Below are 23,779 nucleotides of genomic sequence, written 5' to 3' on the forward strand. Positions count from 1 at the left end.
AAAGTGTTGGTGCTGACCTTGAAAGCCCTAAACGGCCTCAGCCCAGGATACCTGAAGGAGCGTCTCCACCCCCATCATTCTGCCCGGAGACCGAGGTCCAGCGCCGAGGGCAGAATGATTACCTCTCTGCAAGAAGCCAAGTTACAGGGAACCAGGCAGAGGGCCTTCTCGGTGGTGGCGCCCACCCTGTGGAACGCCCTCTTGTCAGATGTCAAAGAGAAAAACAACTACCAAACATTTGGAAGACATCTGAAGGCAGCCCTGTTTAGGGAAGCTTTTAATGTTTAGTAGGTTATTGTATTTTAGTGTTCTGTTGGAAGCTGCCTAGAGTGGCTGGGGAAACTCAGCCAGATGGGCGGGTATAAATAATAAATTATTATTATTATTTTATTTTTATTTTATTACACCCACTAAGTGTCTAACACCCCTACTCCAAGGGGCAAACAGAAAAGGAGTTGCTTATTTCCTTTGGTTTCACCTGAGTTTATTTTTCTGGTAGGGACTTTGTTGTCCTTTGATCCGCGGGGGGAGCAGCTCCGACGTTTGGAGTGTAAATATATATAAATATGAACGGGGGGGGGGGGTCTCTCCTTTTTCCTCTTCTGTTTTGAGGGGCGGGGGGGGGGGGAGGTGAGACTGGGAGCCTGTTTCCTCTCCTATTTGCTCCCCCGAGTTTGAAATCGGAAGCATTGAGTTTTTTAAAAGGTGGTCGAGCTGGTTTGTTTAATAAATAAAACCAAAAAAGTTGTTTAAAAACCCCAATTAACATAAATAAGTCAGACTGTGAAAAGAAAAGAAAAAAGCAGAAGCGGCTGCCTCTCGCCTCCCTGCGCTGGGCTGCTGCCTTCTATTTATTTGGTTTATACCGCCCTTCGTCAAAAAATATCTCGGGGGACTTTGAAAGATTTTTTTAAAAAAAACCTAGATCAAAGATGCACAAACAAATAGCCCCGAAAGAAATTTATGCAGAAATTTTTATTTGATGGATAAGATTTTGTATAAATTGTTGGGGTTTTTTTTTTTGTCTTTTTAATTCCTTTCCTGACCCTTTTGTCTTCATGTTTTCTTCTTTTGTATTTAACTCTTCTATACTTCTCTTTCCTGTACGTCTGTATTTTAAATCAATAAAGATTCGCCATGATTTTTGTTTAAAAATACCCAGCTCAAAGATGCGCGAACCAATAGCCCCGACAGAAGCAGCAAAACAGTAACCCCCCCCCCCAAAAAAAGAAACGTATTTCAAAAGCTGTGGACTAGTAGTCGTCCCAAGGCCTCTTCGAGGAGCCCGCGCCTCGGGGCCCGCAGGGAGGCCAGGGCTCATCTAGTCCGACCCCGCGGCGCCCCGGCGCCAGCCTGCCTCGCTTCCGGTCCCTGGCCGGCAGCAGCAGCAGCGCCGCCTAGCGGTGGTCGCCGGGCCTGCCCTCCCCGGCGTTGCTAGGCGACCTCCCCGCGGCCCGCCTGCGCGCGCAGCCCTGCCCTCCCTGGCTCGGCCTGCGGGGGCGCCGGCGAGCCTCGTCCGTCTCCGGCGGCGGCGGCGGAAGGGAGCGCGAGGGAGGCCGGAGCGGAGGCCCAGGCCGGGAGGCGGAGGAGGCGGAGACCCGGAGCGGGGCGGCCAGGCCCACCACCCGGAGCCCAGGCGGAGGCGGCGGCGGCGGCGCGGATGATGGCGGCGGAGTCCCGGGGCCGCCGGCCTGGCGAGGCGGCTTCCCGTGCGGGGCCGCGGCTCGCCTCCTTGTCCCGGTGAGGGAGACGGGCCTGCGCCTCCTGCGGGGCCGGGCGGCCGCCTTCACACGTGCCTCTCGCGTGTCGGGCCGGGCGGGAGGGAGGGAGGAGGGTCCCCCCTCAGGAAGTGCCCCCTCGGACCCCTTTCCGCCGCCCACCCCCAGCGCCCCTCTCGGCGGGCCCGCTCCCCGCGAAGGGGTCGCTCTCTCCGGGGGAACCCCGGGGTCATCCAGCCCACCCCCGCCAGGCAGGAGTCTCCTGCACCCAGCCCGAGACCCAGAGGCTCCTGCCTTCCGGAGGGAGCTGCCCTGCCACCCGGGGGGCTGGTGTTTCCCAGGGCAGCTGGGCATGGGGGGGACGGGGCGGCCCCTCAGCCCCAGAGCCGGAGGAGTGGAGGGGCTGGGCTTCTTGGGCCCCAAAGGGCTTTCTGTCATACAGTAGGATATAAAACGACTCTCCTGTGCTAGAGAGAGGGAGCTCTTACCTGCAAAGGATTGCCCCTTCCCCTCTTAGGAGCCCTCCACGACACTTCGCACAAATAATATTTTCGGGAGGTTTCTTAAAAGCCCCCCCTGCATTGTTTGGCCTCCTGGTGTGCTGTCAAAAAAGCTACACTCGCTGTTAACGTCCCCCCTTTGGGCCTTTCCAGGATCAGGACCAGAAAGGGAACTTTGTCATCTTATCTTTGCGGTGCATGAATTGACAGGAAGTTCTTAGGGGGTGCTGTGTTCAGGTCCTTTGCGTGGCTCATTCGGGGCCCTTGGCTCTCTTAATTTGGGGGAGAAGATGCTCAGCTTCTTCCCTCTTTGCCCCACAAAGTCTTGCCTTCTTTTCCTCGGAGGAGCGGGCTGCAGGGCCTTGGCAAGAAGGGTGAGCCTGCCAGCGTTGCGCTGCTTTCTAACCGTCCTTCTCCAACCTTGCAGCCGGCCGTGTGTCTTCCCCCTGGGGCAGGGGCTGCTGGGCCGCTGAGGCGTGGGCCGCCGTTCTGCTGCTGCTGCTGCTGCTTTGCCCACAGATGCCGTCAAGATGAGTGTGCAGGGCCAAGGTTTCCCTCTGGACCTTGGGGGGAGCTTCACCGAGGATGCTCCGAGGCCCCCGGTGCCAGGAGAGGAAGGGGAACTCGTTTCCACGGACCTGCGGCTAAGCGGCCATGGGTTTTACTCTGGGAAGTGCGATGCCCTCAAAAGCGAGACTTCCACGGCCACTCCGAGGCGCCCCGACCTGGACCTGGGCTATGAGCCAGAGGGGAGCGCTTCTCCCACCCCTCCCTACCTGAGGTGGGCAGAGTCTCTGCACTCTCTGCTGGACGACCAAGATGGGATAAACCTCTTCCGGACCTTCCTGAAGCAGGAGGACTGCGCGGACTTGCTGGACTTCTGGTTTGCCTGCAGCGGCTTCCGGAAGCTGGAGCCGTGTGACTCCAACGAGGAGAAGAGGCTCAAGCTGGCCAAGGCCATTTACAAAAAGTACATTCTGGACAATAACGGGATTGTGTCGCGGCAGATCAAGCCGGCCACGAAGAGCTTTATAAAAGATTGCGTGATGAAGCAGCTGATCGATCCGGCCATGTTTGACCAGGCCCAGACGGAGATCCAGTCCATGATCGAGGAGAACACGTACCCCCTCTTCCTTAAGTCGGATATTTATTTGGAGTATACAAGGACGGGTGGGGAGAGTCCGAAGGTGTACAGTGACCAGAGCTCAGGGTCGGGGACAGGGAAGTGTCTCCCCGGCTATTTGCCTACCCTTAACGAGGACGAGGAATGGAAGTGCGACAAAGAGGTGGAGGAGGAGATGGCCGGCCGGGAGTCTGCTCCCTCCAGCCGCCTCACCCAGAAGCTCCTCCTGGAGACGGCCACGCAGCGAGCCACGTCGTCCAGGAGATACAGCGAGGGGAGAGAGTACAGGTGAGACCTGCAGGTTGTCTCCGCGTGAGCGACGCTCGCTTGCCCCGCCTCGTGGGGCAGAAGTCTGCTTCCGCCGGGTAGCAGGGCAGGATGTGGAGGCGCCCCCTGGCGGCTGGGGAAGAGCTGAAAGGGGTTGCAGGCCCAGCACTTCCTACTTTCAGCGGCAGAGATTTGAGCGAAGCTCATCCCCTGCCGTCTGCATGCTTGGCTGCGGCCCCTGCCTGAAGCTCCTGGCAGTTTGGCTGTCCTGCCTAACTGCTCTCACAACAATTTTGGTGAAGTTATTGATAGATGCATTGCTGGGAATTTCTCCAGAATTGGCCTCTGAGTCTCACACCGTCTATTCCACCCCACCCCAACAACTTTGTTATAACCTAGAATAAGCTCTAAACTTATTAGAAAAACATAGCACATAAACTAGTAAGATTTTTAAAAAAAGATCCACTCAATCCAGAAATCCCACGATCTACTTCCAGGCTCAAATTGCATTTTATTTTGTGATTGTCTCTCTTTGCCCCCCACCCAACTCCAACCCCAGCATCGACAACTTCTAGAAGCAGCAGGGGAACTCCAAGAAGTGCTTTTGCAGGTCCCCCCTCCCTCTTGCTAGGCTCTGGAGATAAGCTCTTCCACCCTCTTTGCCTACTGCATTTACTGTCTTAGCAGTCTGGAGGGCAACAGCTGGATCTCATCCTCCCCCAAGCAAATTCCGCCCCTTGTTGCAGATGCTGGGAGCCTTCCGTTTTGAGTACTGTTTTCAACTGGGTTTTGAGACAGGAATGTTGCATGCGAAACCGCAAGAGAAGGAGGCGCTCCTCTGATCTCTTGCTAGTTTACTCAGGAGGCTGGGAAACGATTCCAGCTACTGGGCCTTCCTTGTGGAGTTTGAACCTCCAAGTCCAGGGTAGGCAACCTAAGGTCTGGGGGCTGGATGCGGCCCAATCACCTTCTTAATCCAGCCCGTGGACGGTCTGGGAATCGGCATGTTTTTACATGAGTAGAATGTGTGTTTTTATTTTAAATGCATCTCTGGGTTATTTGTGGGGCATAGGAATTTGTTCTCCCCCCACTCCAAAATATAGTCTGGCCCACCACATAGTCTGAGGGACAGTGCACCGGCCCATGGCTGAAAAGGTTGCTGACCCCTGCTCCAAGTGCTTCTGGGAGAACATTTTCCTGGGGGCAAAGTTTTGGAACTCCTAAAAGACCCTTTCAGAGAGAGAGAGAGAGAGGTTTATGACTTGTTCCTCTGTATCGCTATGGCATTCCTCCTCCTGAACTCCAGATGACCATCCCTGGCCTTGGAGGTCTTCCGGATACAAAAGGTCCCAGAACTTTCCCCTCCTAGATAAGGGATGGGGAACTTTGTAGGCCAGCAAGTAGCCAGCCCTAGCTTAAGCAAGGCCACCATTTGACACTACAGAGGTCAGACCCAGAGACTTACGCTGTGGCTCTCGTGGGCAGGTGAGTTGCTGGAAGTCTGCACAGTTGTATTTAAGGGGTGGTACTAACATCCAGGCGAGCTGCTGCAGTTCAGGCTGTGTTAGAAAGCAAATCACCAAATGGCACCTTAAACCTCAGTTACAGTCGCCACAACGGAATGCTTAGGCGCCATTCCCTGCCCCCGCCCCCCCAGCCATCGGGGATGATGATTTCTACTGCTTTATATTTTAAAGAAAAAATCTTAACATCAAATTAAACAATCCAGAATAAAGCAAATTCAAGCTTCAATGAAAACATTTCAGATCCTTCTCTATGTGACAGTTTGCTTTCCCCATATTTTTTTACCTACTTAATTTATATAGCTCCCTGTAGCAGAAGGGGTGTGGTGCTTAGAGTGTCGGACCAGGGCCTGGCGGATCAGGGTTCAACTCCCCACTCAGTCATGCAGCTCACTGTGTGACCTTGAAGTCAGTCGCAGCCTTTTAGGGCCATTGTAGGGATCAAACTGAAAAGGGGTGTGTGAACCATGGACTCCTTGGAGAAAAAGATGGGATAGAAGGGCAATAAATAAACTCTTCTGCTTCTCTGCTTAAGAAAGCTGGAGGGGCTAGCCAGATGGTGTTGCCAGCTTGGCACCCAGAGATCTCCACGTGGGCACGATTGGAACCGCACCAGTTGCAAAACGTGCTTGGCACCTGGGGAATTTCGAAGACTGGTTGTCGGGCATGGGGGGTTGGAAGATGGTAGCTTTGAAGCAACTTTGGCTGAGTTTGGTAACCGTTCATTGTTTCTCTAGACAGCAATGCCTACAGAGATTTCTTCTTGTTCTGCAGTGACAGAGTGTGTGTGTTCCTTGTTTATGACTTGCAAAGGTGTGCGGGGGGGGGGCAGGGAATTGTATGGGTCCACCTGTGATGCTGAAACAGCGTCGACACAAAGCACAGCCTGGAGCCATTTGGAAGGACGGATTCTCTGCCTCCCTTGCTGGTCCCTATGAATGGGGTCCCAGAATGAAATGTGTGGGGTGGTAGTCGTCTAAGTTTTACTCAGAGTAATCCCTTTGAAATGAATGAACACCATACAGGTCCATTAATTTCAACCGGTCTGCACTTGAGTAAAACTTAACTGACCGTCACCCATGATGACCTCTGGCAACGTGATTCCCGGATTCCCCGTTTTAAGGTCGCCAGTGTGTTTGGAGATGGGAAGCAGTCCCAGGAACAAGGTCCTCTGGGTGAATTGTGGACGGGGGGGGGGGGGCTGTCAGTACCACCTTCATGATAAACATTCCAGGTGGCTGTTCCTTAACAGCCCCTTTTGCACCTAGCCCTTGAATTGCATGTGAGGCAGTGAAGCCCTTGCCTGCCATGACAGAGCAATGCTGGTCTCTAAAGGATGTTCCAGGGGGAGGGAGGCAAGGGGGCGGAGGGAAGCTTTGGGACCTGATGGGGCACCTGCTGATGCTGAGATGGGACACTTTTAGCAAATCAGGGGGGGATGCTTTGCCTAAATATCCTGTTTTTGTTCATGGCTGCAGGTGGTGGTGTGTTTTCTTTGCAAAGTACACCTGTGGTCCTTGTTTCTTAGGGGCTGCTTTCAGACTCCTAAGGATACCCTATTTCAGGGTCTGTGTGAAGAGAAACCTTCTCCTTCTGCTCCTCCTCCCCAGTTTCCAGAGCTAGCAAGAGAGGGCAATCAGAACCACCCAGAGTGGCTGGGGAAACCCAGCCAGATGGGCAGGGTATAAATAATAAAATTATTATTATTATTAAGCAGAGCCCACAGCTACCTGGTTTTCTTACTTCACTGGTTTAAAAGTTGCTGCTGCCCTACGTAAGGGATCAATGGGATCGTCGTCTTTGGGCCCCGATACTGGCAGTGGAAGTGACAAGCTTCAAGGCCGTTTTAACCCCAGTTCCCCCAAAATCACAGTCTCCTTGGGTGTTTGTTTCTTGTTTGAAGTTGATGCACCTGAATCAGTTTGGAGTTCAGCTTCAGATTGCACCTTGGTGTGTTTGCAAGAGAGAAGAACTCTTTCAGCTTCAGGAAAGTGTTTGTCATGGCACATAATGTGAAAAAGCACGTTCTCCTCCTCACACAATTCCATGTGGGAGTTCCCGACCCAGGAAGGGTCTTGGCAGTTTTGCCTGCACACTTGGGCGGCTGTTTTTCTCTCCCTTGGAGTCACCCAAATGAGCCCTCCTTGCTATACATTTGCACAATCTTATCGAAGGCAGGTAGACTTTTTGACTGGATCAAAACACAATTTGCCACACGTCCTCTGTGTTACAGGGTCCATTTAAAAATCTTGACTGCCTCTTGGAACAAGAAGTCCCATTTCTGCATGAATATCTTGCCGATTTTGCTGTTTTATTTTTAACCATTTCCACCATGGTGTCCTGCCTGCCTTTCCACAGTCGTGGAACGCCAGGCAGCACCTGAGTTCTTTCCAGGAGGCTCCCCCCGCCCTCCCCCAGACCTGCCCGCCTTCAGCAGGGTAGCTGTGCCAGGTGCCTCCAGACCATAAAGCTCAAGTTGGAAATGTCCTTTGTGGGCGCAATAGGCACCTGCGGCACTTCCTACAAATAAAGGGACTCCAAGCATGCAGGCTTTTGCGAGCTGGGGGAGTTTATTTCTGCAGAGGGGCCTGCCTCCATCCCCTTTTCGACAGCTAATTGGATTGGCGAGTGTGATCCGAACGCACCTCCCGCCTTGCAGGCATCACGGCATCACCTGTCGCTGCTGCTCCTCAATTGTGCACCAAATGTTTGGGGTAAAAATAGACCGCAGAATGGAAGGGTTAGGAATGGATGTGACTCTGTAAAAACGCTTTTCGGGGGACATTTTGCCCCTCTTGCACTGCATCCGAAGTAGCACAGGTGTTTAAAAAAACAACCCCAGAAGCTTTGCAGATGGGATTTGGCTGAAATGGAAAAAGTGGCTCCGAATCTGGCGGCCTGGGAGGGGGCGGGGGAGGCTCTTGTTGTTTAAATTGTTGAGATTCCTTCTGAGCTCTGCAAAGAGAGACGTTTCAGCCACCAGAGCTGAAAGCCCCCAACTTGCTCACGCTCAAGGCTGGCCTGTGCCGCTAGGTGAAGCCAGGCTGGTCTGCTGCTGGATGCAGACTGGGCCCCTGAGCCCACCTCGTCCGTGGCCTGCCCTGTGGATGGGCATCCTCGGACGACTCCTCTGTGCTTTTAATATGGAAACCCGCAGCTTGGGGACATGGGTCTGTTTCCGTTGGGTCGGGGCCTGTCTCCTTCCTTTGGTCTTCTGCCCAGGAGGGAACATGGCCATGGCCTGACCCTTCCACTCCCCCTTGGGTCTGTCCACCTCTCAGACTCTTGCCCAGATCCTGCGTCACACAGCCAGAGCTGCCTGCCAGAGGAGGCCTCTGCCTCTCTGCTCAGCCTCAGCCTCCTCTGCATGCCTTGTTTCCTTCCAGCCCCCTGCCCCCTCTGGCCAGTCCTCCTGCTCCTCCCCTTCCCCTCACCTGAGGCTCCTCTTCCTGGCATCTCAGCAGCTTAGCTTGCTCCATTGTTCCCTTCCATCACCAGTGCTGAGCATTTCTACCAATCCCTCCGGTCAGGCCTCCTGCTAGCATGTTCTGGTGGAGTGTGTGCCCCGCCCCCCAAAAAATCCTGCTGCCCCTCTTGCTTTGGCCACTGCGGGCTGCTCTTGGCCCAGGTGGGTGTCCTGAGCCACGTGGAGGTGGCAAGGGCTGGCGTGGCCCTTTGCTTTTGCTCCTTGGAGGGGAAGCTGGCCCCGGAGGCTGCCTGCCCCCCGCGGGAACATTGGCTGGCGTTCCCGAAACAGGAGGCCTGCTTTCTGCCCCGACTTCCCTCGCCGAAGCTGCTCTTGTAAACAGGGCAGGAAGGGATCTGGAAGAGTTTGCCCCCGTCTGTGTGCGGACGGTGGCGTTTCTTTCATTCCTTCCTTCTGCTCATAGTAATGCATTCCAGATGAAAAGCTCCCTGGAATTTCTGTTAATAAAGGGAAACGTTCATGGCTGCCTGCCCTGAGCTGGGCCTGCTGGATGCAGAGAGAGCCTGGGCCTTTCTGGGAAGGGCCACCTGGAGAAGCTCAGGGGCCGCTTCTTGCACAGCCAGCAAGGCAGGGACGCTGGTGCCTTTGGGGAGAGCTCCGCTGCTGTGGGTCGGAGGAAGCCTCCTGCTGCCACCTCCGAGGGCCCTAGACGTGGAGCAGCCTGATCTCCAGATCCACACCCCGGGGGGGGGGCAGGATGCGGGTGGGTGAAGGGCGCAGGTGCTTCTTCCAGAATCCCTTTCAGTTTGCCCCACACCTGGTCATGTTGTTGTTGTTGTGTATTAGATTTATATTCAGCTCTTTCTTACAAGATCTCAGGGGGTGAGTCACAGGGTAAAAATGCAAAGTAAAAGCACAAGTAAATAGTTAAAGGAAAGCAAGGAAAACATAATAACACCCCCCCCAAGCATATTTAAAAGTCTGTAGAATATCAATCAGACTTATGTGGTGTTTTAAACTGTGCTGTCCCTGATCACGGCTGGCTGGGTCTCCCTTTGGGCATTCCACGTCCACAGGGAAGCATTTTTTAACTCCAGCCTCAAGTGAGAAACCCCAGGTCTCCTTCCCACTTTCATTTATAGCAGGGATGCAGGTGGCGCTGTGGTCTAAACCACTGAGCCTCTTGGGCTTGCCGATCAGAAGGTTGGCGGTTCGAATCCCCGCAATGACGGGGTGAGCTCCCGTTGCTCTGTCCCAGCTCCTGCCAACCTAGCAGTTCGAAATCACACCAGCGCAAGTAGATAAATAGGTACCTCTGTGGCAAGAAGGCAAACAGTGTTTCCGTGCGCTCTGGCTTACATCACAGTGTCCTGTTGTGCCAGAAGCGGTTTAGTCCTGGTGGCCACATGACCTGGAAAGCTGTCTGTGGACAAACGCCGGCTCCCTTGGCCTGAAAGAGAGATGAGCTCCGCAACCGCATAGTCGCCTTTGACTGGACTTAACCATCCAGGGGTCCTTTACCTTCACCCATTTATAGCACCTGCAAGAGCCCCCAGTCCTGGGGGTGGGGATACAGGATCCTTGCTCCTTTGCTCTCTTTGGAAGACTTCTGCCTGGGAAGCCTTTGGGCGGATGGAAGACCCTCTCCGGAGGCACACGTGACGCAGCCTTGGGTCCTCTCTGGTTGGCTGCCATCTTCTCTGGTTGACCACGGCTTTCCAAGGGTTTCCCCCAGTGCTTTCCCCCACAGCTGTCAGGGAATGAATCGGGGCCTTCTGCCAGCAAGCCTGAGCTCAGCCCCTGAGCCCAGCCCCTTCCGTGCCTTGGCTGCCTTCTTGGGGAGCCCAGTTTTGGCTTCCTTGGTCCTTGACCCAGTGGTTGTGCCTTGTGGGGCTGGTGTTCTCCCTCTGCTGGCCGCTCAGTGCCATCTAGTTTGGGAAATGGTGGAGGTCTGTGCTGGGGGGCTTTTGCACGTGTGACCAGGCGCCTTTGGCACTTCCTAGTTGTGGGGCTGCTTCTCTGCAGGAGCTTCCAAGTTGCTTCTGCCCCCTTTGCAGTCCCCATTGGTGGGACCCAGAAGGTGCCAAAGGTACCCCTCCCCCCAATACAGACTATATTGGGACTTTTACAAACAGTTACCAAGCATGAAGTCTTGCTTTCCAGGATAAAATACATATAAGTGTATTAGTGTCTTGTATACAGTTGTATGGGCAACAAAACCGACTTGGAAAATCTTTTACATTAAAGTTTAAGCTGCCATCCTCAGGGTACACGTCAGTCTAAAGCCTTAAGATGATTTCTCCATAGTGGCTGCTGTGACTGAGATGGAAGGGTGATGGCTGCGCTGTTGTTCATCAAGGATATAAATGGAGAGCGTGCAGAGTCAAGCCCACTTTCCTTTGTTATTCCTCTTATCACCCTCTGGTGGTGAGTTAAGCGTCCTCTAAGTGCCGTATTCCACGCATGTTGGCTCCATGTTTCTGTGGTGGCTCAGATATATAAGCCAAATGGCACCTTAAACCTTGGGTATTATGGTTGCCACAACCGAATGTCAGAGGCTCCATTTCCCCCCAGTGGGGATTATTCTTCATCGCCATCGTTCATGTCTCTACCGCTTTATATTTTAAAGAAAAAAGATCTCAAAGTGGTTTGCAACACATTAAAACCTCAAAAACAACCATCCGGAATAAATCAAATTCAGGCTTCCAGGAAAATATTTCCCCTCCATCTCTAAGGGACATATTGCTTTCCCGCTATTTATTTACCGACTTAATATATGGAGCTGCCCCACAGCAGAAATACTTTAGGAAGGCAGTGGGGTGGGGTGGGGTGGTGAGAATGACAGACGAAGACCTGGGAGATCAGGGTTCGAATCCGCACTCACTGGGTCAGTCTCAGCCTCCTAGCCAACCTCACAGGGTCGTTGTAGGGATCAACTGAGGAGAGGGCATGAACCGTGGACTCCTTGGAGAAAAAGGTGGGAGACACATGGAACAAAGAACCTCTTCTGCTGACCTGCTTAAGAAAGCTGGAGGGGCCAGCCAGGGGGCATGTATGTGTGGTTGCAGTTGGCACCCGTGCCAGTTGTGAAATGCGCTTGGTGCCTGGGGAATTTCGAAGGCTGGATGGGCGGGTCCTCGAGGGCCTGGAGTCCGGAGGGTGACCGGGACCCCCTTCTCTCTTTCTGCTCCTTTGCAGGCATGGGCCTTGGAGAGAGCCAGTCAACCCTTACTACGTCAACACGGGCTACGCCTTGGCACCCGCCACCAGCGCCAACGACAGCGAGCAGCACAGCATGTCCAGTGACGCCGACACCATGTCGCTGACAGACAGCAGCGTGTGAGTACCTGCCCCGAGAGAGACACCCGGGACTGGGCTGCCAGGACAAGGGGGCGGAGCACGGAGCAGAGGGGGCGTGGCCTGCACAGGAGTCCTCTCCAGGCGCTGCTGGACTCCAAATCCCAGCAGCCCCAGCAGCCAGCTTGGCCCCATGGGAGCCAGGGAGGAGGAGGAGGAGGAGGAAGGGGGGAGTCGAAGGCCAGCAACATCTGGAGGGAGCCAGGGGGAGCCTGCTTATTGCTGCCTTGATTCGGTTTACTGTATTTCTACACTGTCTTCCATTCCAGCAAATCCCAAAGTGGCTTACAAACAATAAACAGCAACAGCGGAACAGAGCACCGCAAGAACAGCCTGGAATATAATACGATTACATATAATACATGTAATAATTAACAAATAGGCAGTAAAACCTTTTCAGTTAACAAACCAGCAACTAAAAAATAAGCTAAGCATCACAGTTACAGCATAAGTCATGTTAAATGATTAACAAGTCATAGGTAAAGCAGTTATAATCTGTAAAACACTATTAGCAAAATGGCAGCTTGCCTCGCCCTTCCCACTGCTGCAGGCAGGTAGGCCTGTCTCCCAGCAAGTGGCTGACGGGAGTCTTGTCCTCATAGCCTGCCTCCCATTGCCTGCTCCGGCTTCTTCTGCAGACCCCCTGGGCTTTCCCAGCTGCGGGGCTAATAGCTCCACACACACACGGCTTCTGGGAGAAGCTTCACGTTGCACTGTGGCCGAGGGCTCTCCATGCCAGGCCTCCTTTGGAGTGGTGGCCGGGTGTGACTTTCCCTGGCCCCGGAGGACTTGTGCGTTTGGGAAGCGTGCACCTGCTTGCGGTCAGAGCCATTTGCGTTGCGCTGAGGGCAGAGACGCGGTCGCCACCCTTGCAGCATCACAAAGGTCTCTGCAGGCCTCGACCCTCTCTTCCTGCAGAAATTCGTTTTTGAAACTCCGCATTTATTTAACCTGAGTAAATCCACGCAAGCTGTAACGAGAGCCAGCAGCAGCCCAGGGAAGAGTCTAATGAAGAACAAATGTTGGGTTTACAAGGGTTTTTTTCTGTGCCGAAGGTCAGGAAACTGCCGTTGGAGCTGCAGTGGGCGATGAAGCCCCTTCCCCATTGCAGAGATGCTGGTCGGAGGCGGGTTGTGGTGCTCCCTTAAGAATGATCCCCACAGGCTGCCTGTTTCTAAAAATAACACCTAATAAATCCTGAATATTTGCAACAATTACAGCTCCACGCCTGAGGCACCCGACTCCCGGCATGCCTGACACAGAGGGCACATTTGCCAGCCTCTGCTTATAAATAAGGGGGCGGAATATTTAGCCATCTACAGGTTGTCCTGGGCAGGTGGGCACCTGCGATGGAAGTGGGGGGGGGGAGAAGTCTGAGCCGTTGACCGCAGAGGCCGCTGTGGGCATGCAGTGGTGGCAGCCAGCCAGCGTCAGAGGAGGATGCTGGCAGGACTTTAACGGGGGGGGGGGGGGGAGATCCCTTCTTGTGAGATGCCTTGCAATGTGGCCCTCACACCCTTCCCTGTGGACCTTGCTTTCCTGCTTCCAGGTGTGGGCCTGGCATCCAGGAAGGGCTTCCGGAATCACCCTCTGCGGGGAAAGGCAGCAGCACCACTGGGCTTTTTTCCTAGAAAAATAAGTGCCAGCACTCACCATGAAGCCATTACAGTATGTGGCACACTTTTTGACAACAACAAAAAGAGGTGACGGTGCTGCGTGGCCTTGAGTACCCCCTGAAAAATCCTAGTGGTCTCGGGAACTCTCTTTCCAGGAGGTCTTGCTCCCATTAATAATAATGATAATAAATTTTATTTATACCCCGCCCTCCGCAACCAGAGCTGAGCTCAGGGCAGCTAACACCAGTAAAATTACAATCAAAACATAATGGGAAAAAAACCTAATTTAAAATGCAGGGAGGGAAACCTAAGGGTCAGACTGAGTCCAAACCAAAGGCTAGACAAAACAGCTCTGTCTTGCAGGCCCTGCGGAAAGATGTCAAGTCCCACAGGGCCCTAGTCTCTTGTGACAGAGCGTTCCACCAAGTTGGGGCCAGTACTGAAAAGGCCCTGGCCCTAGCTGAGACCAATCTAACCACCTTGCGCCTTGGGACCCCCAAAGTGTTGTCATTTGTGGTCCTTAAGGTCCTCCACGGGGCATATCAGGAGAGGCGGTCCCATTGGTGCGTGGATCCTAGGCCGCATAGGGCTTTAAAGGTCAAAAAGGTGCCATTTAAAGGGTGCCATTGAAGGAGTTCCCTTCGCTCTCTAAGGCTCCTTCCTTTGTCTTCTTGCCTCTCGTGGCTCCGCTGTTGTAATTTCTCTGCATATTCTGGGAGACCAGTGGGGAGGGCAGCTGCTCACAGCAGGAGGGGAGTCTCCCTGTCTTCTTCCACAGCCTGCTTACACTCCGCCTTCAAGTCTGCACTGCTCTCTTCCCTCTCACTAAACCCTGTGGCCTCTTCTGCTTCCGACACCTGCCAGCAGTCTGCTCCCTCTTCTCCCTCTGACCACCCCTGGTCGCCCAGCCACCAGTCCTCTGGCCCTGAGCCTCCTTGCCCCAGGGCTTCCCCGGCTGCTGCCTCCCCCTCTACTCTGCCTCCAGCCGGTCCATGACCCCTGGCCGCCTGCGCTGTCCCCCCTGCACCCCTTTCCACCTGGAGCTTGCCTTGCCCTGCGCAAACTGTCACTGTTTCCTCTTGCCAGAGACGGGATCCCGCCGTACCGACTCCGGAAGCAGCATCGCCGAGAGATGCAGGAAAGTGCCAAAGCAAATGGACGTGTGCCACTACCTCACATTCCCGTGAGTCACGCCAAGCCTCCTCCTGTCTTCCAGAGGGAGAGCATCCGCTCTGCTTATGGGAAAGGCCTTTCTCCCTCCGCAGCTGCCAGTCAGAGTCGGGAGGGCTGGTGGGCAAGCGAGGGTGGGCTGTGGCCGGGGCCTTGTGCGGCGCTGCGTGACTTGGGTGTGGCCGGCCCCTTTGCCAACCAGGGCTGCGTGTCGTTCCCACAGCGTACTTACCGAATGCCAAAGGATATCCACGTTGAACCACAGAAATTTGCTGCCGAGCTGATCAACCGCCTGGAGGAAGTCCTCAGGGACCGGGAGGCGGAGGCCAAGCTGGAGGAGCGCCTGAAGCGTGTCCGAGCGGTCAGTAGGGGCGGCGGGGGGGGGCAGCTGGGGCTTGCGTGGAGATCCCTGCCCCAGCCTCGCCTGGATGTTTCCCAAGCAGTATCAGATGGTGTCTGTGCACCTCTGTTCTGCTCTCCTCATTACTCTGCGCGTTCTCAGAGACCAGGGGGAGTGGGCTTGTCACAGACAGAGAGGGAGACTCCCTGGAGTCTTCTGCAGTCCCTTGACTGCCCCCCTCCTCTGCTTCAGCCTCTGAGTCTGACCTGCTCCCTGTCACCTGCTCCCTAAACCCTGTTGCCCCTTCAGCATCCAGCACCTCCCAATCTTCTCCCTCTGACGTCTCCCTTGTGTCCCACCACCCTGGCTCTGAGCCGTCCTCCTCGGGGGGTTCCCTTGGGGGTTCCCCGGCTGGCGCCTCCCACCTCTCCTCTTCGTCCAGCTGGCCCCTGACATCTTGCCCCCACTCCAGCCCTCTCACTTGTTCCCTAAGATCTGTCTCCCCCCACCCTCCCTTGACCCGCCTTGTGTTTCCCAGCAGGAGGAGGAAGGCGAGGAAGCCGACGTCTCCTTGGGGGCCCCCCTGGCGGGCCACAAGCTCCCCCTGCCACAGGCCTTGCCCCACTTTGCCCCCCGCTTTGCCGAGATGCAGCTCCGGGACGCCCACGAGGAGAACCCCGAGAGCATCCTGGACGAGCACGTGCAGCGGGTCATGAAGACGCCGGGCTGCCAGTCGCCGGGCCCCGGGCGCCACTCGCCCAAGCCCCGCTCCCCCGAGGGCGGCCTGGCCGGCAAGCTGCACGGCTTCCTGGGCACGGTGCCCCTCGGGCACGGCAAGCACGGCGCCAAGGCGGCCCTCAAGGCGGACGCGGCCGGCCTCCACCACCACAAGCACGTCTACCACCACCACCTGGTCCACCACCACGGGGCGCTCAAGCCCAAGGAGCCGCCTGAGGCGGAGGCCGGCCAGGGCGCGCCAGGACCCTTCGCCTGGAACGTGGACGCGCACAGCTACGCTGCCAAGTCGCGGGCCTACGGGGAGAGCCTGGGCCCTCCGGAGCCCTCGGCTTATGGGTGAGTGGCGGCGGAGGGGGCCCATTGGGACGGGTGTTGGTCTCTGTGAGCCGCAGATGGGCAGGGGCAGCCAGACAGAAATACTAAGGCGGGGAAGTGACTCCATGGAGCTTCCTTCCCGGCGAGGAGGATTTCTGGTGCAAGCCAGTGGCAGGACGGAGGGCTGGCGCTGGAAGAGGTCCAGTGAGGGAGGGCGTCCCAGCACAGAGAGAGAGCTCCTTCTGCTGACTAGCGTAGGGTTGGGGTCCCGATCCCCTGGGTTTCTCCTGCCTGCAGCAGATCACCCACCCCTCCATCCCACTCTTGGGAGCACCTCATGACTGAGGCGGTTGCTTGCTTGCTTCCTCCTTCCTCGCAGCGGGAAAGCCGGCCTGCTCTCTAAGAGGAGCGTCAAGAAAGCCGATTTGGGGAAGAGCGACGGTGGCGGCGCCTATGACGCTCCAGGCTCTTCGGAGGACGTGGAGAAGAACCAGAAGATCATGCAGTGGATCATCGAAGGCGAGAAGGAGATCAGCAGGCACAAGAAGACAGGCCACGGGTGAGAGGGGCAGGGGGAGCGGGCAGCCACGGGGGCGAAAGCTCCACTGCCAGAAAGCAAGGCTGCCTGGCTGCAGGGGGAGCCCAAGGGGGCTGGCTTCCTTCAGCCTCAGCGCCGGCCTGATCCTCTCATTGCTCCCAGTGGCAGCCTTGGGAGCAACTGCCGGGGGGCATCCCTCCTGCCGCAAGCCAGAGCACCCCCTCCCTTCACAGGCCTGGCTCCATCCTGGCTGGTGTCTCCAGGTGGGGCTGGCAGAGACTGCCTGAATCCCAGAGAGAGAGCCTGGCTGTGTGTGAGGCAGCTGCTTGTGTTCCTTCCTTGCAGATCGCCTGCTGCTGCTTCTTTTCCTGGCGCTTCCCCTTAGCCCCTCACAGCTTCTCTCTCTGCATGAATTGAGTTTAGAATGAATTGATTTTAGAATGTATTTCAATTAGTTGATTATGATTTTATGTCAACTGTGTTATTTTTATTGTTGTTAGCCACTCTGAGCCCGGCTTTGGCTGGGGTGGGCGGGATATAAACAAAATTTTATTATTATTCTTATATATTATGTTTGGCTGCCCCCTCTTCCCCCCTCCAGGCCTTCAGAAGAAAATCCCCCCCCCTTAACTTTCCAGTTCCTCAAGGGAAGTGGCAGGAGGAGGAGGGCCCCTTATCTGTTGCTCTGCGCTGATCTGTTTGGGGGGGGGCGGTTCTTGTGGGGGGCACATAGGAGAGGGAGAGAACTGGCCGGACCTTTGATTTTGGTTTTTTCCCCCAATTCCACAAGGAGGGGGACATTGGGCTCTCTAATTCCAGTGGCAGTCTGCGTGATGCTAAAATTTTTTGGGGGGGCGCCTCTTTCACTCCCTTCTACAGCACTAGTTGTACTATCCCAAAACCTCTTCTGCTTTCTCTCCCCCCCCCAAGCTCTTCTGGGGTCAAGAAGCAGCTGCCCCATGAGTTGCCCCGGCCAGTCTCCGTGGAGCGCCCCATGGCCGTCCACCCGTGGGTCAATGCCCAGCTGCGCAACGTCGTCCAGCCTTCACACCCCTTCATCCAGGACCCCACCATGCCCCCCAACCCGGCCCCCAACCCGCTGACGCAGCTGGAGGAAGCCCGGCGGCGCCTGGAGGAGGAGGAGAAGAGGACAGGGAAGCCGCCGGCCAAGCAACGGTACGGCCGGGGGGGCGCTCTTGGGGGAGGGGGTGTGGCCTTGTCATGGCCACAGGGTTGACCAGGAGTGGGTGGGTGGCTGTCTCCCCCCAGACCCCCTGGCCCTGCACCTGGCGCACTGCCTTTCAGAGTGAGGAGGGGGCTGCTGGGTTTGGCTCCCCGGCAGGCAGGCAGAAGGGCCTTGAACAGCTGGAGATGGGGGCCAAAAGACACTCCCCACCCTCAAGGGCCTGTATCAAAACCTGGGGGGGGGGTGTGCCTTGCAGGGGGTCTGCTGCCCTCCAGGGGCTTGTCTGGCCCCTCCTGGGAGAAACTGCAGTCCAGAGCTTTCTGCTGGCTGGTGGGTGTTCTGCACAGCCCTCCCCTTTGCACTTTTACCTGCTAAGCAGAGCAGCACTTGCGGGGGGGGGGGAGTAGAGAAAGTGCCTCCTTCTCCTCTGGGACTTTGGGGTATCTCAGCTGCAACGGGCAGAGTAGCTCCCTTTGTTTCTTGCCTCTCGGCGCTCATTTCTTCTTCGACTGGAGGAACAGACAGAGATGCTTGGGGGGGGGAGGCTGCGGTGTGAGACTTGCTGGCTCTGTGAGGAACCCCCCCCCCCCAAGACACGGGCGACTGCAAGGGAATCGAGGGGGCTTGCTTGCTCCAGAGGGGTGGGGTGCGTGTGTGCATTTTGGGCCCAGGTGACTAGCACTCAGACCCCTTTATCATGGGGGGGAAGACGCCTCAGCTGCTGGTGGCCTTTGGGGTGTGGTGCCCCCTTCATAAGGAGAGCCCCGCTGGATCCGGCCCGTGGCCCCTCTAATCCGGCATCCTGTTCTCTGAGGAGGCCCCCAAAGCCCCAAAGGAACCTGGATGTGGGGCCTGATCCCAGGAAGACTCTCAGCTGCTGTCGATCAGAAGCATCGCTGCCTCAGAGCCTAGCCGGGGGGGCTGTTGGCCATTGAGAGCCTCCTCCTCCGCCAAGTTGTCGGATCCCTTTTTAAACCCACCCATCCTCCTGCCCCAAACGGCCACGAGGTTGGCTCCTGTTGTGTTTCTGGGCCCCGAGCAGAGCTGTGCTTTGGGCCCTGCCCTGGGTCTCTTGCCAGCGCCCCTCCCGGGCCCCCTCCCTCCTTCCCCACGTGGCAGAGCTCCCTGGGCAGGCCCCCGGGAGAGGGGCAGAGAGAGGAGGCCCCAGTCCCCCGGCCTCTGGGGCCTGCACCCCACGGGGCTCCCCGGCTGGCCGGTGGCAGGAAGGCTTGTCTAATGTCTGAGATTGTTCCCCAGGTATGCCCAAGAGGTGATCCAGCGAGGTCGCTCCTCTGTCAGGCCGGCTTGCATGCCGCTGCTGAGTGTGGTGCCCGCCGTCTCCGACCTGGATCTCTCCGAGTCTGAGTAGGTGCCCCAGCTCTTCCTGTCTCCTCCCTCCCACCCACCCGTCCCGTAGCCTCTCTAGAACCCTCCCCACCCCCCACCCTGGGGGCTCCGCTCTGCCGCCTTGCCACGGGGCGGCTGGACCAGGGAACCCTAATAACAGTAGCTGTAGCAGTAGTAAATTTGATTTATACCCTGCCCTCCCCGGCCAGAGCCCAGGGCGGCTAACACCAATAAAATCACAGTAAAAACATAATACGGGGGAAAGAGAGGTGGGGGAACCAATTTAAAATACAGGTTAAAATGCAATTTAAAATGCAGCCTCATTTTAAAAGTAGCCGATAAATCAAGACCATAAGGAGAGGGAAACATAAGGGTCAGACCGAGTCCAAACCAAAGGCCAGGCGGAACAGCTCTGTCTTGCAGGCCCTGCAGAAAGATGTCAAGTCCCGCAGGGTCCTGGTCTCCTGGGACAGAGCGTTCCACCACGTTGGGGCCAGTACTGAAAGGGCCCTGGCCCTAGTTGAGACCAATTTAACCACCTTGAGGCTCGGGACCTCCAAAGTGTTGTTATTTGTGGACCTTAAGGTCCTCCGCGGGGCATACCAGGAGAGGTGGTCCTGTATGGCCAGCAGGGAGGCTGCGGGGACCCCTCTGGAGCCCCCTTGCCCCCAATGTGCCCGTTCACTCGCTGCTGGGAAGCCTCTGATCTGGCAGGTGGAGAGCCTCCCTCCCTCCTTCCCTGCTCCGGGAGTCCTTGTTTTTCTGGCTCCTCGAGTTCCCGGGCCTCAGCCTCCCGCCTGCCCCTGGTGCCCAGTGCAGCTCAGGTGTCAGCAGTAGGTGGTCTTGGGCAGCTTTAAAATGGGATTAGACAACTTGGAGGAGGAGGAGGGTCCGTGGCCTCTAGGGCTGATGCCCCCTGGTGCCAGTGGAAGGCCGCCTGCTTCTCGTTGGGGGGCAGCAGCAGGAGAGGACTGCTGGCCTCCAGCTGCTTTTGGCCAGGGGGAGAGGGTGCTGGGCCAGGGGGGCCTTTGTGGCAGCAGGGCTCCTCTGACGTTCTTCTCAACTGCTGTTGCCGTGGGGCTGGTTCTGTGGCTTGCCTTTTAGGGTTGGAGAGCTGAAAAGAAGGCCACTATTTTTTGCATCTGGCAACCAACATGCCCCTTTGGTCTCAGATGGTACATGGATAGAACATGAGTCTAAAAAGCCCAGGACATACATTTTCACAGAGCATCCAGAGGAATGTATTTAGTGTTAACTCTGGAAGTGCTGCAGACTCGAGTCTCACTAAATTAAGCCTCCTGGTGTATACAGTCATACCTTGGATCCCAAACGGCCTGGAACTCGGATGTTTCGGCTCCCAAATGCCGCAAACCTGGAATTGAGTGTTCCGGTTTGCGAACTTTCTTTTGGAACCCGAACGTCCGATGGGCCTTCAGGAGCTTCCTGCAGCCAATCAGAAGCCACGATTTGGTTTTCGAACGTTTTGGATGTTGAACGGACTTCCAGAACGGATTCTGTTTGACTTCCAAGGTACGACTGTATTATGATCCAGGCCTAGGAGGCTTATTTTGGTCAGAATCAAGTTGCCATATTTCAAAAAGTAAAAACCAGGATGCCCCAAAAGTTGTTGAGCTTTCAAAAACGCCAAAAAAAGCGTTGCGTTTCAGAAATTTCCTCCCGGATGTCAATTCCGCCTTTGAAATCCCAGTTATATCTGGGAAAATCCGGAAGTATGGCAGCCCTAAATACATGACGTCTGGTAAGTGAGCTATCATAGCCACTAGAGGGCCATGAATATTTGTGTTCTGGGCTTTTTAGTTTCATCTACCCCAAGGGACATGGGTGGCGCTGTGGGTTAAACCACAGAGCCTAGGACTTGCCGATCAGAAGGTCGGCGGTTCGAATCCCCGCAATGACGGGGTGAGCTCCCGTTGCTCAGTCCCTGCTCCTGACAACCTAGCAGTTCAAAAGCACGTCAAAGTGCAAGTAGATAAATAGGTACTGCTCCAGCGGGAAGGTAAATGGCGTTTCCATGCACTGCTCTGGTTCGCCAGAAGCGGCTTAGTCCTGCTGGCCACATGACCCGGAAGCTGTAGGCCGGCTCCTTTGGCCAATAAAGTGAGATGCGTGCCACAACCCAGAGTTGTCTGCGACTGGACCTAATGGTCAGGGGTCCCTTTACCTTTACCCCTGCACTATCTGAAACCCCAGGGGCCCTTGTTTGCCAGATGTGAATTTTATTCCAGCTCTCCTGCCGCACTAGAAGGTTTTGCGTCTGGTCTGAGCACCCGGCCGGCGTGCAGAGAGCCAGGGTGGGCTGGTGAAGGGAAGGGAAGGGCTGGCGAGTGGAGGGGTGCAGCCGGGTACCAACGGCCCCTCATTGCTTGCGCCGGAGCAGTGGGCTGGGACGTCTTCTTGCCCTCTTTCCTACAGAAGGGAGCTGAATTGTGCAGGAGCTGAGCTGTGTGCTGGTCCAGGGCTCTTGGCGAAGCTCCTTGAATGAGGTTCCTTGGCAAGCGAGGGCTTTTCCCATAGCAGGGACATCTTGGGGCCGAGTCGTTCCCAGAGATAGAGGTGGCGTCCCTTTGTCTGAACAAATCCTTCGGTCTTTGAGGCAACCAACACCCCCCCACCACCACCTCTTTTGGAAAGGTCTTTTGCTCAGCTCCCTGCCTAGTAAGCGTTGGGGGTGTCTGTCCCCCTCTTCCCCAGGTAGCAATGCTGGGATGGCTGCAGCACCCACCCACCCCGGCCTGGGCACCCCCCTCTCTGAGCTGTGGCTTTTCCCTCTCTCTGTGTTCCTGCCCCTTGGCTATGGGAAGTTCCAGTCACCTGCCGCCCTTCTCCTTTGGGCTTCTGGGACTGGAGAGGAAGCTGTTCTCCCCCAGAGCTTCCTGGGTCCCGGTAGGGGGTGCCTGTGCCGTTCTTGCCCCCGGTTTGCAAGGGAGCCGGTTCCCTCCCTCCTCCAAGGAAGTTCAGCAGTGTAAAGGGCTTGCGCTGTGTTTGCCTTGCAGGGCGAAGGTGCAGAAGAGGCCGGGGGCCAGCTCGGCTCAGCCCTGCGAGAACATTGTGGTGGCCTACTACTTCTGCGGAGAGCCCATCCCCTACCGCACGCTGGTCAAAGGCCGAGTCGTCACCCTGGGCCACTTCAAGGAGCTGCTCACCAAGAAAGGGAACTACAGGTGAGCAGGGAGGGATGCCTCGGGTCCCTGGGCAAGAAGCCTTGCCTTCTTTGGCTTGTGGCCTCCAGCCTCTGCCCCTGGGGATGACAAGTCCCACAAATGTGTGGACTCGTGCTGAAAGGCCCCCAAGCACCCCGCTGAGCCTCTGAGGGGCTGCAGTCTCTGGATCCCCCACACTCTCTGTCCCCCATCTTGCAGGTATTACTTCAAGAAAGTAAGCGACGAGTTTGACTGCGGCGTGGTGTTCGAAGAGGTGCGGGAGGATGAGGCCGTCCTGCCCATTTTTGAGGAGAAGATCATTGGGAAGGTGGAGAAGATTGACTAGCCCAGAGGAGGCCGAGCGAGACGGAAGCAGCCAGAGATGGGCGGAAGCGCCGGCCAGGGAGGGGGGCAGGGGGGCACCGGCAGCACTGGCATCCTTCCACACTCGCTGCCCAGAATGGCTCTGCCTTCCCCCTGTCTGCCTGTGGGGCGGCCACCAGCCCCCTCAACATAACGCCCATGCTTTGCGCATTAGGGGGCTGGTCACCGAAGCCGCCCGTTTTGATATCATCAGGAACGGGGCAGTCCAGCCACCCCCCCCAAAAAAAAAGTGCACATGCTTCCTCTGGGCCGGGGAGGGCGGCAGCAGCCCCACAGGTGGGGAAGCTCCAAAGGGTGCTTGTTCACCCGTGGAACGAGCTGCCACTTGATACTTTGCACCTTGCTGCTCTACGGCTGGTGGCTGGCCCCTCCATCTCAGCCCGCGGCCTTTCCACGCCTTGCTGCCCACCTTGCCAGGTCAGAGGGGTTGGGGAGGGGGGAGTCTTGAGGAGAGAGCAGATTTCATCGTCTAGAGAAGGGGCAGCCTGGTATTTGCTGGGAGGTGGGACGGGACCTCTGGGCTGCCCCTTTGAGCCTCCTCCTTGCGCCCCATAGATCTGGGTGCATTCAGTGCCCCCCACCCTGGATGGTGGCTGCCCCTGCTCTGCCTCCCTGCTGGGGGCAGCCTTCGCCTCCCCACTCCTCCCCAGTTGCCTGACCCCCCCCCCTGCTGCTCTCCAGGTACCCCTGGGCTGTGGGGGGCGCCTGCCCTCGCCAGAGCCCTGCACCTTCTTGCGTACGTCACCGAGTGCCTTCAAACGCCTGTTCTGTTGCCACCCACTGCCCCGGACGGCCTCCTCCCCGGGTCCCGCTTGCCCTCTGTGCCGGCCGGGACCCCGAAGGCCTCGGACCCGTTGCGGGTTTTTCATTTCCCTTTTTTCCTGAAGGGTTCCTTGTAAATATGTACATTTTCTAAAGACGGCATCAGCCACCAGCGGTTGGGCCAGCGGCTGGCATCTCCCGAACGTTTTTTTCACATGTTGACTTGTACAATTTATCTTTTAAAAGGTACTTGGATAATAATGGAATAAAAGCCCATGTTCAGATGGCAGCTCTGCGTGTTTGTGAG

General features: G+C 56.4%; 1 protein-coding gene across 4 annotated transcripts; it reads left to right on the forward strand.

The window, feature by feature from the left end:
- The first annotated feature begins 1,654 nt into the window (after window positions 1-1,654).
- AXIN1 (axin 1) lies at window positions 1,655-23,761 on the forward strand. Of its 4 annotated transcripts, none has more exons than XM_083413908.1 (11): window positions 1,655-1,740; window positions 2,646-3,629; window positions 11,757-11,897; window positions 14,618-14,714; window positions 14,925-15,062; window positions 15,580-16,115; window positions 16,474-16,653; window positions 17,563-17,808; window positions 19,076-19,183; window positions 22,180-22,347; window positions 22,546-23,761. In XM_083413908.1, the coding sequence occupies exons 2-11, from the start codon at window positions 2,749-2,751 to the stop codon at window positions 22,670-22,672; spliced, it is 2,622 nt and encodes an 873-aa protein (XP_083270034.1). In that variant the 5' UTR covers window positions 1,655-1,740; window positions 2,646-2,748; the 3' UTR covers window positions 22,673-23,761. The 4 variants fall into 4 exon arrangements, with proteins under 4 accessions (XP_083270034.1, XP_083270036.1, XP_083270035.1 ...); XM_083413909.1 differs by having other exon boundaries at window positions 1,656-1,740; window positions 15,583-16,115; XM_083413910.1 differs by lacking the exon at window positions 19,076-19,183.
- The last annotated feature ends 18 nt before the right edge of the window (window positions 23,762-23,779 follow it).

This window comes from Podarcis tiliguerta (genome assembly GCF_965153285.1).
Source record: "Podarcis tiliguerta genome assembly, chromosome: 14".
NCBI lineage: Eukaryota > Metazoa > Chordata > Lepidosauria > Squamata > Lacertidae > Podarcis > Podarcis tiliguerta.

Excerpts from the sequence above, each read along its gene's own strand:
- AXIN1 (XM_083413908.1), top strand. The coding sequence starts at position 2,749 with ATGAGTGTGCAGGGCCAAGGTTTCCCTCTGGACCTTGGGGGGAGCTTC. Across the intron at positions 3,630-11,756 it reads AGCGAGGGGAGAGAGTACAG|GCATGGGCCTTGGAGAGAGC; the intron begins GTGAGACCTGCA and ends GCTCCTTTGCAG. Across the intron at positions 16,654-17,562 it reads CACAAGAAGACAGGCCACGG|CTCTTCTGGGGTCAAGAAGC; the intron begins GTGAGAGGGGCA and ends CCCCCCCCCAAG.